Source organism: Helicoverpa armigera, chromosome 17, assembly GCF_030705265.1.
Source record: "Helicoverpa armigera isolate CAAS_96S chromosome 17, ASM3070526v1, whole genome shotgun sequence".
NCBI classification, from domain to species: domain Eukaryota; kingdom Metazoa; phylum Arthropoda; class Insecta; order Lepidoptera; family Noctuidae; genus Helicoverpa; species Helicoverpa armigera.
The window spans coordinates 738,638-755,621 of NC_087136.1; the positions used below are offsets into that span (position 1 = coordinate 738,638).

General features: G+C 37.2%; 2 protein-coding genes across 2 annotated transcripts; both read right to left on the reverse strand.

Moving 5' to 3' along the window:
• Positions 1 to 11,676: 11,676 nt before the first annotated feature.
• On the reverse strand, positions 11,677 to 12,914 carry LOC110381972 (retinol dehydrogenase 13). Its single transcript, XM_021342417.3, has one exon. The coding sequence runs from the start codon at positions 12,856 to 12,858 to the stop codon at positions 11,941 to 11,943; it is 918 nt and encodes a 305-aa protein (XP_021198092.3). The 5' UTR covers positions 12,859 to 12,914; the 3' UTR covers positions 11,677 to 11,940.
• Positions 12,915 to 15,166: 2,252 nt separating this feature from the next.
• LOC110381973 (retinol dehydrogenase 13) lies at positions 15,167 to 16,333 on the reverse strand. Its single transcript, XM_021342418.3, has one exon. It carries the CDS (start codon positions 16,308 to 16,310, stop codon positions 15,411 to 15,413), a length of 900 nt encoding a protein of 299 aa, XP_021198093.3. The 5' UTR covers positions 16,311 to 16,333; the 3' UTR covers positions 15,167 to 15,410.
• Between the last annotated feature and the right edge of the window lie 651 nt (positions 16,334 to 16,984).

Sequence of the window (16,984 nt, forward strand, 5' to 3'; positions counted from 1 at the left end):
CATTATAGAGCAGCTAATTAAAAGTAATGTTTGTAATTACAACACTTGAGCCTGATGTTTGCTCACGACATACTTTCTATCACGACTTAATACACACTTAATAGATTAATAATATAAGTCTATAAACAAACTTATAAAAAACATATGTTCACCAATTAGCTTTTAATTAAAAGTTGTGGATGAGCCACACCGTAAAAATATGTTTTAGAACATACGACACGGACCCGATACGATCAAACGATTAATCTTTACTGAATGTAGAGTGTGGTATGTAAAGCTCAAGATTTATCTACAGCCGTACGGGTCGATTAACCAAAGCTTTGCGCGATCGTCCAGTTGATAGGTGACCATCTTGTCATGAAAAGTTCTTCTGTGTTTCGGAAATTCGAAATCATCATCGCAGTTGTTATGGGTAGTCAGAAGCCAGAAAGCCTGATAGACTGTAGAAGGTCAGATGAGCACATAAAGCGACTATGTAAAACACTAGTACTCAGCTGCATGGGCTGAGGTAGACTGAAGCCGACCCATTTAGGCAATGTATATTGATAGGCTGAAAAAGTAGAAGAATGTTTTGGCAGATACAAAACCACACAAGATAAATAGATGAAATTCATACGATTGATAAACAGAAGATTAATTCATAAAAAATACATTAAACTATGAACACCATTCGAATCCACTCAATTTAAAAGTATAATAATCGTGCAGTATAAAGGACTCTAAGCAATGTTAATAGATGCAGTACGGCGCGTGATTGCCGTTTTGAGTCGCAAGTAACACACGTCTACGGCCTATCGAATATTCTGGTTTGGTCTAAGTTACAAACGTATGACCATCAACCTATTTGTCATATGTCTGTTGGTGTTGAGGTCGTAGATGTGATTGGATTGTTTCCTGGTATTGCATTGTTGGTTTTATGCATCAAATTAACTGTGAATTAAATCAGCAAATTGTGTAGAGAATGAAAAAAAAAACTTGGTTAATTTTGAAAGCAACATCAGATCTTTAATATTCTCAGAAATAAAAAGGTATGTGGAATAAAAATATACACATATATAAAGGAAATAACTCAAAACTTACTACAGGTACTAAACGTAGTAAACGACAAAGATTTGGAATATATTGATTCTACAAATACATACAATAGTCGCACGCTCGTCGCTTATAACTTGCGTATTCGTGAGAAGTGAAGATTGTGATATATGACGCGGCCTTCCAGTACACCTTTCATTTTTACACTAACTCCAGTAGAAGACTATAAAAGCGTATGTTAACTTGTAAGCGATTTGCATTTAGACGCGGTTTGGATACGTCGGAATTTGTACACATATTTCATTATTTTTACTTGGAATTTATCTCGTAGTATTTACTGCAGATTTTTAAGGACGCACTCACACACAAAGTCCTCAATTATACTCACGCTTATGGCATCGAAGATTTCTTTTTAATGATTTTCATGTTACTTTACTTTTCCATTCCTGTTCAACTTGGACTTTAATGCATAGATCTTTCTTCCTGCTAGCTGCTATCATAGCCCTACAAATATCGTAGTCACTGACGAAAAACGTCCACTGGGACACAGGGACACAGGGACACGGGACACAGGTCTCCCGAAGCTGCGTGTTGGTGCAGTATGGGATATTTCGGGCTTCAGAGATGCTGCTGCCCATCTCCGATCAAGTATAATAAACATTAAATTACGAAATTACCTTACGCAGTTCTAGCGAAGCAAACCATTTTAATCCACGTTCAAAGGTTAATTTTTATGAATTGTCGAAAGCCATCACGCTATGTCGAATGTCGAAAGGAGGGCAGAGTAAGGAGTAATTTAGCAATTGTGAGCGTGAATTATAGTGATTGTCAGAAATAGTGTTTGGACCACGGAGTAAAGAAAGATGAGATGCCATAATGCAGGTAGGTCAGGCGCCATATCCTAGGTCAAATTCGTAGTTATGACCAAAGCTGATCGATTTACAAGAGGCGTTCGGGTTCTTTGAGGCATCTGTTAACAATTATTGGTATTATAAAAAATGGGCAGGTCCAAAGAAGGAGTATGAGGGCGGAACTAGTAATGTTTCTCGTCCTCCGAACAACCGCATTTTGGCGCGCTATCTTAGGGTATTTTCCGTTATGGCACCTCCGCGGGTCTTTTTGTTCTTCATTGTTTGAACCTTTCGGACACAATGAGCTATGGTGATTTTTATTGCTATAATTTATAATAGCCTGATCATTAGTTAGGTACTTTCTGTTATGCGACTATTGTCTACATGTTATAAAGAAAGGTTTATTGTGTATTTATGTAACTTAGTATTTTAACGACTGTGTAAATCAATAGGAGGTGTTCATTATATTAAAATTTTACACTAGCAGCAGTTGGTTGTTGAAGAAGGCTTAGGTAGGTATCAACTATTAGAAAAAGGTTACCTAGTATAAAATAAAAGAAAGCACATGATTACGGACAAAGTAACAAAAGCAAATATATGAGTTGTTATGTATTGATAAGGAAAATGATGAAGAAAACATCAAAGGGAAAGCTGTGAAATTATTTGATGAACGCGAAATTGAAAGTGGTTATTGGTCACGTAGACATTATTATGTAGCCACGGGACGCGAGTGGAACTGCGGGTCATCATCATCATCTCAGCCATAGGATGTCCACTGCTGAACATAGGCTTCCCCCTTAGATCTCCACAGATACCTGTTGCATCCAGCGACTTTTACCACTTCTGGCTGTACTATCTATCTATATGTCTATCTGTCCACCTTGTTGGTGGACGTCCTCCGCTGCCGTGGTCACTACTCCAGCATTTTTCAGCCTCAACCGCGGGTTACAACTAGTTTTATCATAAAACTGTACTGTAAGTTAGTCCACTTTATAGTTAGTACATTAGTAGAATGTTAGATGTGCATTGTATGTAATTGCGACAAAGACTGGGTGCAATAGAGCACTATTGTGCTATTGTCACATAGTTTACATAGAGTTTTGTAAGTGAAGTAGCGTCATTAATATTACGATAGCTGAGACGATTCGCTTTTGTTTGTGTGTTTGTCAATCGGTCGAAAAAGAGTTGGGTTCTTTTGTTTTTTTGTTGTGGAATGAGTGCCAGATTTTACTTATTTATTTATTATAGCGTGCACCTGAATCTCCGTCTTTTACATGCCCTATCTTATGAAATCTGTGTGCTAAGTACTTGAAACTATAGGTATAATATTGACTCAATAGTCACTCAGAAAGATGAACACAGATTTTACTTTCGAGGAAAAGACACAATCAGGCAGCTTAAATCCGGTAGTTTTCAATTATTCTAAAACGAAACTAAAAATACTTGTAAGTTCGTAGGTCAATCAAAAAATCTGCGAAAAAAAAGTTTGCAACATATGCAAAAAAACACGAAAGAAAGTATTTGTACAATTTGTATACAATCAGGTATATCATTAGTGGCGATGAATATTCATCTGGTATCATTCCGTAATGTCCGCTCGCTTGCGCCTGCGTCTGTACTGGTGCCATAACCTTTGCCTCTTACTTTCCAATGACCTGCGTGGAGCTTAGGGATGGGCAGTGGTGACTGTCGTGTCGATTTTTTTGCTGGGGTATCGATAGTTTGGGTAGGTGTTTTTTTGTGATTTTATTTTTATAACTTAATATTTCAATTATCCACCAAGTTTAGAGTTAATACGTTATATAATTGAAGTTAACTATTTTTAAAAAGTATCGCTAACTTGGCAATTGGCATATCGGATCCCTGATGTCAGTAACCTGATTTTTCTTTTTCATGCTCTGTTCCTAATTTATTTTGCGATCGGTGCAGTCCTGCTCTTATGCCAGTAGCATTAACCTAATTATCGTATATGAAGTATTCTTCAAACAATATCAATATACGATCAAATTCACATTTTACAGTTATTCGAAGTGAGCACTTCATCGATGCAAGCCACATCACTAGTTGTTAACCCATGATAGTTATTATGTCACCACATACATAGCAAAGAAATAAAATAATTGTGCGGCCGACCGGCATTGCATGATTTAGGAAACAAAATAACTGTTTGATTGTAACGGTACGATATTTCACAAGGAAAACGTATTTTTTATAACGTGTTAGGAATTCGCAATACTTGTTTATATTGTATAGTGATGACCCAATGTTACGATGTGAGTTCACAAGACTAATAAAATAAGTGAACTTTATTACTATAATAATCCTAACTAATGATAATTAAGATTATTAGTTTGTTTTAATGCTGGTTCCGTTAATGGTAGTATTTAGGTATACTTAGACGCTTAATCATCAGCTGTCTAACCTATAACGAACTATGTTTTCTTAAGCTTCCAGTGTAACCGGGTGCTGCTGAGTACCCGTCTTCTGCTACATCTTGATTTGCACATATTTTTCCTCAACATTATTATAGAACTACACCCTATGATTTTGGGACGTTTAAATATGTAGATAAATAGCATTATACTACAACAATAACAATTTGCTGACATCGATACATTTATGAACATCACTATAGAATCTAGAATGAGATGCGCCAGAAGCTAGTCGTTTAATATTATGTGCAACAGTAGCCTGATTGCACTCTACATATTATGTCACACTCGTCTGTGACCACTGGCACGTTCGAACGAGGCATGCGAGTGCATTGTCTATTCTAAACGCACTGGCTTTCTTCACTTTGATGAGGAAGATAAATAGTGATGACTAAGTTGTTCTAAGAAAGGATGAAACTAGGTCAAACACCTTAAATAGGGCGAGTACTCTCATGCTCGAACTACTTAAGTTTTTGTATAAGCGCAGGTTATGTACCTTATAAGCAGCGGCGGCCCTAGCCATTGCGAGGCTACGTGCGGCAGGTCTATGCGAGGCCCTTTGTCCTACGTAAAAAGTCTGTTGTGAGCTAGGAGTTATTTTCTTGTTAATAGAAGGACTTACAAGCGGCGCTACCTTCTAGGTTCGGCAAAAAAAGGATGAAAAAAAAAAGAAGTGGAAAATAAAGAACCCGCGAGCGTAGCGAGCGCAAAAATTTTTGAGATTTGGGTCACTAAAGCACCTAAACTTGTATATTAAAGGACGGTGCAAGGTGAAGTCGCGAGCGCAGCGAGCGCGAAAATTTTAGAGTTTTGGGACATAAAAGTACTCTAATCATGTTAGAATGAACGGTACTGACAAGCGAACAGCCGCGAGCGTAGCGAGCGCGAAAATTTTAGAGTTTTGGGACATAAAAGTAGTCTAATCATGTTAGAATGAACGGTACTGACAAGCGAACAGCCGCGAGCGTAGCGAGCCCGAAAATTTTTGAGTTTTGGGACATAAAAGTACTCTAATCATGTTAGAATGAACGGTACTGACAAGCGAACAGCCGCGAGCGAAGCGAGCGCGAAAATTTTAGAGTTTTGGGACATAAAAGTAGTCTAATCATGTTAGAATGAACGGTACTGACAAGCGAACAGCCGCGAGCGTAGCGCGCGCGAAAATTTTTGAGTTTTGGGACATAAAAGTAGTCTAATCATGTTAAAATGAACGGTACTGACAAGCGAACAGCCGCGAGCGTAGCGAGCGCGAAAATTTTCGAGTTTTGGGACATAAAAGTACCCTAAGCATGTTAGAATGAACTGTATTGACAAGTGAACAGCCTCGAGCGTAGCGAGCGCGAATTTTTTAAAATTGTTTGTTTAAGGACTCTCAAATTAAACTCGGAATTAAGCACAAATAAAAAGAATCCGTGACTGGATCGAGAGCCAGTTATTTTTGTTACGTTGGTGTTCCAATTTTTTTGTTAAATTGAGAACTCAAAAAGTAAACGCAGAATGAATAAGAAATAAATAAAGAAAAATATTTGTTTTCTTGGACCAGATATATATGTATTTTTTAATTATTTTTTTTTTATATTAGCGCGAGGCCCCCCCAAGCGCGAGGCCCTGTGCGAAGGCACAGTTCGCACACCCCTAGGGCCGCCACTGCTTATAAGCTTATCTATCCTATTTTCATTGGCAGCAGGCTCTTGAAGGCTACTTATAAAGTTGCACCAGAAGACCAGCCATTGAGCTCTCTGAAAATTGGAGGTACATTTTGGCTTGTGTTACAGAACTTAAAATGGGCTACTAATCTGCCGCAAAAAATAGGCTGGAAATATTTTGATCCGGATTAAGCCGGGTAAAAGAAGACAATTAAGTGAAACCACGAGGCCAAGGTATACTAATATAATATAGAGAAATCATTTTTTTGTACCCTAAAGACTCCGAAACTACAGAACCGATTTGAAAACTTCTTTCACTCATGAAAAGCTACACTCTCCCCGAGTAACATTAGGCTACATTTTACCTCGGCACGGGGAGCAAATTCCAAATCAGCTAGTAAAATAATAAATCGACCGACGGACATAAACACTTACGTGACGACACAGAAACTCCATAAACAACAGTTTTCCCATCAATCTCAATAACAAAATTGTTAAATAACCGCCGTTGTCAGGTAAGATGGGAGTGTAGGTCATAACATAATCTATCATAATTCAATTCGACATCTCTATTCGTAACGTGGTGGGCTCAGGCTTGTGGGAAAGGGCACGCTTTGCACCTATTGGATCTTATGTAACAATGACAAGGCGGTGTTCTGGTGATGAAGATTTAATTAGGTTTTTGATTGAACAAGCAAGACTGTTTTTTAAAATTGGTTTCAAAAGTCAGTAGTAAGGTGTTGTTCTGTGGGTCGTAGATTGAGCAATTTATTACAATTGACTGACTGACTTACTGATCTAATATTCCAAAAAAACTTAGGTATAGCAGAAAAGAGCACATATTATAGGTACCAACAATGTTCCTTTCGAAGAAAATTTAGACTCGAGGCCGCTACTGTTTATGATCCTCGTAAACCTTGTATTAAGAGCGTGTACGCTCGGCGCGCGATGTCAACTTTAGGTAATTCAACGCAAAAAACCGCGCAGACTAGCGTCGCGGCTGTGTGCGTGCCTATCATACTTCACGTATAGTCACACAAACCATTTTGATCCTTTCGAGTGAAATTGGTAGAACAAAAAATATATTATTTAGAAAATAGTTAATAGCGGGAAAATAGTGTAAGTCTATGGATGTCTAAAATATAAAAGCATGAAAATAAGTCGTTAATACTTACACTCTTTTGCAAAAAAATCGGGCACCTATGAAAACCTTGGTTTTGAGGACTTTCTGTATATTACATACAATTTTCAACAGTACTAAATAGTCGACTGATGATTAATGACAATGTTAAGAGTTTCTGTATTTTAACCGATTTCAAAAAAAGAAAGGAGGAGGTTTCAATTAGATTGTTTTGTGATTGTTCTCAATTTGATTGTTCTCGATTTCTCAAAGACGCCTGGACCGATTTGAAAAATTGATTGTTTATATGAATGGTCCAGTCCATCCAGACCGAAAAATTGTGGTCAAATAACAACAATTGCCGGAAAGCCAAATATTGGTGAAGAGCTTGGGTTTACCATTGCAAATAAAGTTTTAAGTTATCTATCCTATATGCTTCAAAAGTTATTCGAGATCAAAAGTCAAAATTTGGGTACATCGAAAATGAAAAAAAAAAATTATAGCTCGATTGGTAACAGACATCTGCAATAAGTGATTTCTAGCCTAAGGAGTCCGCCATATTGGATTTAGACTCGCGACACATTTTTTTTCGAGTTATTCATAGCAAGCCCTTTCATTTGATACCCATATCGTAGGAATGCATTAAAAACATTTTTTTCTCCATCTTGGGTATACCGCCATATTGGATATAGAATCATACATTGTCATTAAAACTGAACATTCAAACAAAATTTCAACTCAATCGATAAAAAAAATATAGCTTTAAATAAAATAGTATTGTATCAAGATTTGTTGGTCGCGTTTGAAATGTACTCTATTCTCGGTATCCACGGCAGAGGTTATTCACCCTACGCGATGTGACGGAGCGACACGTCCTCTCTCTGTGAAGCCTTGCGGCGGTCTGGTTTGAGTTGACTCGCGTGCAGCGTTTTATAGTAGTTTTTAAATAATTTATAAAAAAATTAAAACGAGAGATTAAATTATAATATAAAGTTTATGTTTTAAAGAAAGAGTTATATTACTATAGTAAATAATTGTTATATTAAATTAAGTAAGATAGATAGGTAAAAAAAGCATTTGAAATTCACAATTTTTCACATTGTTAAAATATTTTTTTCTGAAAGATAGAGACCTAAATCAAAAAATGTTTTCAACTAACTATAGGCATGGGGATTTCGTCTATGAGTAAAAAAATAAATATGATTAGATTTGCCACTGTTTTCACATGAATTTAAGCTTCGAAATAGACGCTGAACGGGAATTTTATAAAACATCTGTTACGTTATAGGAGTTTTAAGTATTTAAACTACACAAATTGAAATTTATGTTCAATTAACTATATAGACAGTGAAATTACCTTGCGTTATTAAAAAATAACATAGTTACAGGATAAGTAGTTACTGAGAAACAGTGGTTTGAAAAGTACCATTTTAGGCCAAATGGCGCGCGGTTGACGTACACGCTCTTAACGACAAGTTACAACCACAGTTTATCTCATAACTTCGCCTCTCTGCAGATATACCTACTCGTATCTCCAAAGATTTTACGTACGAGCGTGGGCAATGTAGCATTTTATTCCTAAAAGATTATCGTGAGGTCATAGAAACCAACATCAGAGCAGCAAAGTTATTTGATGAGAACGATACATCACCTGAAAGACAACATAAAGCATGTGAGTCATCGTCCTCAATATAACCACTTAATTTTTTTCTTCCCATTCACTTTTCAGTAGCTGAAGGCTTCATTGTCTAGTCTGTAGTGTCGTGCAATTATACATAATTATGGTTATAATAGAGAGCTACTGTGCTAAGTGTACTTGGTTAGAAGTAATGTGGCGTGACCTGTAGTGCTGACTTTGTTTTTTTTGTAAGTGCTGAAACGGATTCGACTGTTTTAAAATTTGGGAAATGAAGAGAGAGATGATGATTCTTTTTTTATGGTTAATATTGCAATTAACAAAATATAGGTTGTAGTTATATAGACAGTAACTCTTTGTAAAACACTGGTATTCAGCTACATTCGGTTAGAATCCAACATAACAGGAAAAAGGCTAGGCAGATGATTGCAATTATTGATACGAGCTGTGGTGTTAACATCTACAAATGTTTTGTACGTTCTTTGTCTGTGTGAATCAGGTACCTAAAACCTTAAGTATCCTGCAAAAATGTCACAAGTCTACAGCTAATCTCCTACATATCTGTAATACATACTCACTTCCTCATTCTCGAGCCATTGCATCACTCCACAAAGTGTTCGTTTGTATTTGTGCCGCGTATCTCCTAATGGTGCAGGCTTCAAACTGTTTACAAATACAAAATACTTAATAATAGGTGTGTTCCTACGTGAGGCCTCGCTTTTAAGCCAACTATGGTTATTTGGAATATTCGGTAGCATAGAAAGCTAATTTCGGTATCATATAATATTTGAAGCCTAATAGTTACCGTTCGACATTCTCATTTTACTTAAGTACCTGTCTACAGAGAAAATACTTTATTGATTTCTTCAGGAAATAATATGATCGTTAAGTGCTATTATATTAATGCATCCGGAAAGGTGGGCCACTATTTTCACCCAGTGGCCACCCCAGGATGGACACCGCAGGCGGGGTAGGCCCCGGAAGAGATGGCGTGACGAATTAGACGCCTACTGTCGAGACTGGTGGACTCGGTCGAGGGATCGGGAAGTGTGGAAGCGAGATGGGGAGGCCTTTGCCCAGCAGTGGGACATTATAGGCTAGAAATAATAAAATAATAAGTGCTATTAAATTCTTGTAGGCGTATATTTGAGGTCTTATCACATGCCCAGTTTTTCCTTTGGGAAGAACAGTATAACGTAATTGTACCTACTTTTACTGGAAGCCAACCCCTGCATAGATGGTAAAAGGCTAAGCAGATGATGATGTCATAGAAACGCACTATACAAAACATTGTTACTGACAATTGAGAAGGTTTTCTCAGTGCAAACAAACTGTATAATGCTTGTCATAAATCTGAAGACACGTACAAACGTCATAACACGGCTTGTGTGCGCAGAATGTTAGAGACGCGCCACTCAGTGGGAAAACACTTTCCCACTTGACCGCAGAATCCTTCTGGGGTAGCGGTGTAAGTAACAAGCAAAAGAGCTGTTGGTAGTGATCAAATTTGATTTAACTACTGTTCACGGGTCGGGATGTCGAATGGCTGACTTCAGAAGTATGCAGTTGTGTGATCAAATGAATAATAATTTGGTGGATTATTAGTTGCATACTACATAGTTATCTGCAAGTTAGAAACTCAAGAATCCTAATGTGCCAAATGTAAAAATACTACATAAATTGCAAGCGGCAGAATAAACGTTAAAGCAATTTCATATTTAAACACGTTGCGTGTATAAAATAGTCAGGCGCTTTTGTGTGTGGCGTATCTGACCGTAGTGGGCAATGTATGTACCCATAACTTCCTACTAATATTATAAACGCGAAAGTTTGTATGTATGGATGTATGGATGTTTGTTACTCTTTCACGCAAAAACTACTGAATGGATTTTAATGAAACTTTACAATAATATAGCTTATACATCAGAATAACACATAGGCTACAATTTGTAAACATATTGTTCGAAATACTAAACCTGCGCAGACGAAGTCGCGGGCACCAGCTAGTATACCATAACATAAGTTAAATGTGTCGTCATTCCTCTTTCATGGCCTGTTGAGAATTTGAGATCGACAGGTTGATGATCCACCTATTCCCAAATGAAAAAGGGAACGTGCTGTACTCCTCTTATAAGCACTTTTATGTACGCAATACCCTTATACTTATACTCCCTTATTCATTCCCTTTTAAAGTTCTCCGCCTATGTATGTAAGTACATTGTACATCCTTGTGTACTCGTCCTTGCAGACGTCATCGCGTTAGCTTCGGCTCTCGCTGAAAATCAGCGCTGAGGCTTTTGTCCTGTACAGGGTCTCAGCATTATGCTGAGCAAGGGCCGTTTCACGTGGGGTGTGACACATATTTCCCATTACTGTTTTTTTAATTGTAATTCGTCTTTTCTTGTTTCTAACGACTGTTGTTTTCTTTTTAATATTATTTTATTGTTTGTAAGGGTGTGTCATGTGTGAATAAACGTATTTTCTTTCTTTCTTTCTTCTTTCTTACTCCTCCTAAGCATACCTTTTTCAATTCCCTAATTTAATCGATGTATTTTACCTTAATATTTTACAACTAATTTTTACCCGTTTATGACATGAACCACCGCCACATTTGCGTAATTCACACGGAAGCCAGGAGAGTGTGACTGACATAATAATAAGCGTATTACATTGCCGAACGCTATGCATTGATATTTGATGCTTTGTAATCAATCTGTACTTGTGTTACTCGTTTGATTCTTCATAAAATGTATGCCAGTAAGTATTAGAAATACATAACTGCTCGGAAGGTAATATGTCGTCTGCACGCATGACGTATGCATGTGGAAAGGCCCTAAGGATGTTATCGAACTGAACAATTTCCTATTTTTATTTTAATAAAAAACACACCAAAGATTACATAAGTCCGCATTTAATAGAACGACAACAGTAACACGTACGATTTAGCTACCTATTCTTATCATTTGTATGTGGGTTTATGCGAAAAAAGGCCTTGGAAAAATTAACACACAGCATGAAATAAATAAAATATATTCTACTTTAAATAACGCGCATTAAACAACTGCCTCTCATAAATAATTGCAATGACATTTGAATTAAAAAGTATGCGTATGGCAACGTATGGTTGTGAAACATTTCGCACGCATATCATTCGAATAAACTAAAAAAATACCTACATTGTTTGAGGTAAATTCGAGTGTGATGATCATCGAAACAAACACCTTCAATAGAAAGCATCCCAATCTTCTTCACTTGTTATTCTCACGAGGCGCTTAGTTTCCTTCCAAACATTTCTCGTCAACACTGTATCATTCGCGTACCAACTGCTGTAGAACTCATGACAGTCTCTATAGTGCTTCCCACTTTCACTATCAAACTTTGGGTCCACTGCTAAAAACACTGCCATAGTAGCCACTCTATGCAAAGGCCTCCCGAACACCAATAACGCAGTATTGAACCCGTTCCAAATTATGTCGTTGTCGAAATTACGGAAAAATTCCGACTTTCCCAACCCTGGATCCATACTGTAAACACTGACACCAGTACCTCTGATCCTTTTCTCCATCTCCGCTGTGAAGAGCACGTCAGCCAACTTTGCGTTGCAGTAGTATCCAAAGTTCGAGTACTTTCCAACGTCGTTCCAGTTATCCAGGTCTATAGTGCCCAAGATCAACGCCAAAGATGAGACATTGACGATCCTGGCCGGCGCTGAAGCTCTTAATATGGGGAACAGGAGGTATGTGAGAAGAAACGTCCCGAAGTAGTTGACCTGCATCATCAGCTGCAGACCATCCTCCGTCATCCTGTCTTCCAAACCGATCGCTCCGATATTGTTGATCAAGATGTCCAACCGCGGTTCCGTCTTCATCGTTGTATCAGCAAATCTTCTGACTGAAGATAAAGATTCCAAATCCATTTGTCTGGTGACAACATTCCTGTTTCCTGAAGATTCTATGATGGTTCTTCTTGCATCATCAAGCTTTTTGGGGTTTCTGCTAGCTATTATGACTTTGGCTCCTCTCCTGGCTAAGTTTTTGGCTATTTCTAGACCGGTTCCTGCTGTGGCGCCTGTGACAAGCGCCACTTTCCCTTCGAGTCGTGCACTGGTTTCACAATCCGTGAAGTCGTCTCTAACAACCATTATGCGTGTGATATGCGTCTATTATGTTAAAAAGTTTTGCTACTAATGAATACCGGTTGTATAGTAAATTTGAGTCAAGGCACAGCAACCAACTGACAAGGTCTTCATATTCGAGGTACATGAACACAATATATTTAAATAAGTAACAGTATTCACAGCCGGGTCTGAAAATAAGCCTTACATATTGATACTAAGCTATGTAGAACATATTAGTTGTTCGTTACGTGTGTTTAATTTTTCTATACAGAATTGCAGATATCTACTTATATCTTGTAGGTAAGAACCTACAAGAGATTATTGTTCCTACTTCATCAGTCATCTCCATCTACTAATCTCCAATAGTTTAGCTGGACTAGTTGCATCATAGATTACTACTTACCCTTTAACTGGTGCTCTTCAAGCATAGTTTCCCAACTTCCTGGATTCTAAAAAGCGTGGTGACAATAGATGCGACGAGGGCCGTGAGATATGTGCGGGCAAACACGCAGAGCACAACTAGTTTACGCAACAGCTGCAGTTGTTGGGGTACCGTAAGATAATACTTAATTAATTTATTTAAAATATATGACAAATATATTATTTATGACTAGCTTCCCGCGTCCCAATATAATTGTTTCCAGTAACAGATGGAGATAAAAACTATCCTATGTCCATTTCTTGGGTCTAAGGTACCTCCCCTCTGCTGTTTAGCTTAAACGATTCAGCGGCGTGATCAAGGGGATATTGGGATTCATTTGTATAGAAGATACGAGTAACTTCAAGTCGTAGTAAATTGTTTTGAACATGAATTGTAACTGAAATGTGAAACAATTTTGATGATGAAAAACAAAAGAAAAATGACAGAAATATTTCAATTATTGCTTTTATACAGAACCCTCACATAATATCAGGATATTAAATTCTGAACTGATAGATTACTCGTGCTTAATCGGAATCGATTATTAAAAATTAAATATTTTAATATTTGGGGGTTTTATATGCCTCACGGCTAACAAGGTTATTTTAAATTACTGACATAACCTGATTGCTGGTAAGCTTGTTACACGAGTTATGTTTCCATCAAAACATTTTGAAAGATGATGATGCAGAGGGCAATGTTCAACAAGAATAAAAATTAATCTCCAAGTTCACCGACAACATGAACACCAGTTTTATTAAAACAACTGTTTTCTTATAAAATGGAACGTGAACATTCACAGTAAACAGTAGTTGGAATAAAAGTGACTCTTATGTTCATGGTGAACTTGGGCCAATTCTCTTATTCCAAATTGATGGTTTAACAATGATTTTCATAGATAGCCCTAGTCATACCACAGCCTATAGGTAAGTTTAAAAAAACTTTCATCCCTTACAATACTTACTTATATTACAAACTTCCACCAGCGGTTTCGGCTAGGAAGTGCTTCACGCACCTGGATGAAAACTTTTCTATTGCCTTAACCTATTGAATGCCGCTAATTAGAGAACAATAGAAAATTAATTGTGTCTCGCGTGGATCCACGTCTAAAACACACGAAAGGTTAATGGATAGCGAGTTTTTCTAATCACCATATGAGGTGATAGTAAGTCCTATATTATAATTCATACATGTTAGGCTTAGTTACGGCTTATCAATATTTATACGCTACAAGTACAATATGACTTATAAATATTAAACGATCTCTCCTTTGTAGGCTAACTACAAATGGTCAGATTGATGGAACAGCAACTCAATGCATTGTGTCCCAGTTGTCATAACAATACGGTTTGTTTGTTTATTGTTTGCGAAATTGTATAGGGTTTATCCATTGTCAAACTAGCGGTTTTTCATAGTTCCAATCACATACTAAGTTATCAACTATTTCAATGAATCGCACCGCACATGAAACATCCCTGGGGAACTAATTCCTGTACCTACCAAGTTGAAATAAAGCCTGTGACTCACACAAGTACTGTAGATCCAGGTAAAATATTATAGTAGGGATTATCTATCTTTACTTTATCTAAGTGATCCCCCATCACTCAACACAAGACACACAGACAGACAGATGTCTCAATAAAGTTATACAAAGTAAGGCAAGGTAAAGTATTCTTCATTTGTTTTTGTAATCAACACAATACTTATTCATAATAACAATACAATGACTTTATGTCATCCTTCCGAGATTAATAAAGTTATCATGATTAATCGAGATGGCGTAAAAACAAAAGGTCATAATATACACAATGCCAATGTCGAGGATGCAGCAATACATCTGACGATGAAAACAATAACATCTAGGTACAGGTACAGTTACATAAATCAAACAACAATTTTTGCAAGATTTGCTTTTAATATAAAAGAGAAAATAATACAAAATATGCATGTTGACAGTGAATACCTAGAATAAAATATTTCAGTCATTTTTGTTTATTTATTTCGTGGATTATAAATAGAAAAGTAAAATGATTAAATAATAACTACACCTACATTTCTTATTTCTATTTAAATTTTGACTCGATGTAGAGATCTACATGTTATTACTACACTTTTCCTTGTATTTACTGAAGACAGTTAAGCACTTCTTACTATTCTAGACCGCATTGCTCATTTCCCAGTCTTCCTTCTCACTGATCTTCACAGCTTTCTTGGATTCCTCCCACAGACGCTTGGTGAACTGACGGTTATGCACCAGCCAATGATTAGGAAACTGGTGACAGAACTTGAAGAGTCTTCCACTAACTCCTTCTAACTCTGGTGCCGCAGCCAAGTACGCTATCTGCTCTCCCACATCTTCTTTCCTTTGTCCAACAATGTTAAGGAAGAATTGGGACACGCTCTGTAAGCCTTGTGGAATATTCGATAGCAAATTCGTATCTTTCACTAAGAAGGGATCGTAGCTATTAGCGGTCACTCCGGTATTCTTCAATCTGTTATCCAGTTCTGTGCTAAACAGAGCAACTGCCAGCTTAGATGTTCCTAATGCAGTTATAACATTGTAGCGGCCAAGATCGTTCCAGTGGTCGAAATCAATATCACCAACATACATCGTCGCGGCAACTCCATTCACGATCCTGCTGGGTGCTGATGCTCGTAGCTTAGGCAGCAATAGAAACGTAAGCAAGAATGCTCCGAGGTAATTCACTTGCATTGTGAGGTTCAAATCATCTGCTGTCAGTTTATCAGGTAAAGCAACGGCTCCTGCATTGTTTATTAACACATTTACTTTATCTTCCGTATTGATTTCGTTTGCTAAATTCCTCACTGAACTTAGTGATCCTAGATCGACAGTTTTGTAAGAAACGTTAGGATTGCCTGTTTCTGATATTATTTGTTTCGTAGCTTCTTCGAGTTTAGCTGCGTTTCTACTTGCGATGATAACTCTAGCTCCATGATTAGCCAGATTCTTTGCAGCTTCGTAACCCATACCAGAACTGCCACCGGTCACTACAGCCACTTTGCCGTTCAGTTTCACGCTAGTGTAACACGACATTGTCAGGACTAAGCGCACTGAAGTCGGTCTACAAACTAAAGCATCAGAGGAAAAATATATTCCTTGCAGACGTCAGACAACACGTTTTATATTATTTTTAATTCAAGGCAAGAAGGGTCCTGAGTACCAATGAGATCTCGTTTGATTTCCGCGTCGACAGCTATAAAAAACTAACCAAACAAAATGATTTGATTCGTACAAAAACCCAGGTAATCACATATGAAATTTACGTAATGACTCATACATTATATAGCATCTGCAGGATATGTTGCATCCTTCTAAGCCTTGTTTTATAAAAAAGTTTTCCTACTTCCGAGAATTGGATCAATTTCAATCTCCTTAAGCTATACTGACTTATATTATGAAGCTGAATTGTTTGTGCAAGATAATCTCAGGACTACTGGCCAAATAAAACTACTTTCAGTTCTAGACAATCCATTTATGATGTAAGGCTATAAGCAATTTTTTTTAATTTTTTCATACGAGTTCCATTGGTTCTTCTCTTCGAGTGAAAGAAAGCGATATAGTTATATTTAGTGCAGTATAATGCTCATTATTGAGAGCAGTTTTACAATCTATAAGAAAAAAACGGTTGCATTTATTACGAGTGTCGGTTTATTTGCCTGCATTTTAATGTCTTTTTATGAAGATTCTTGTACGAGTAAAATGTCACT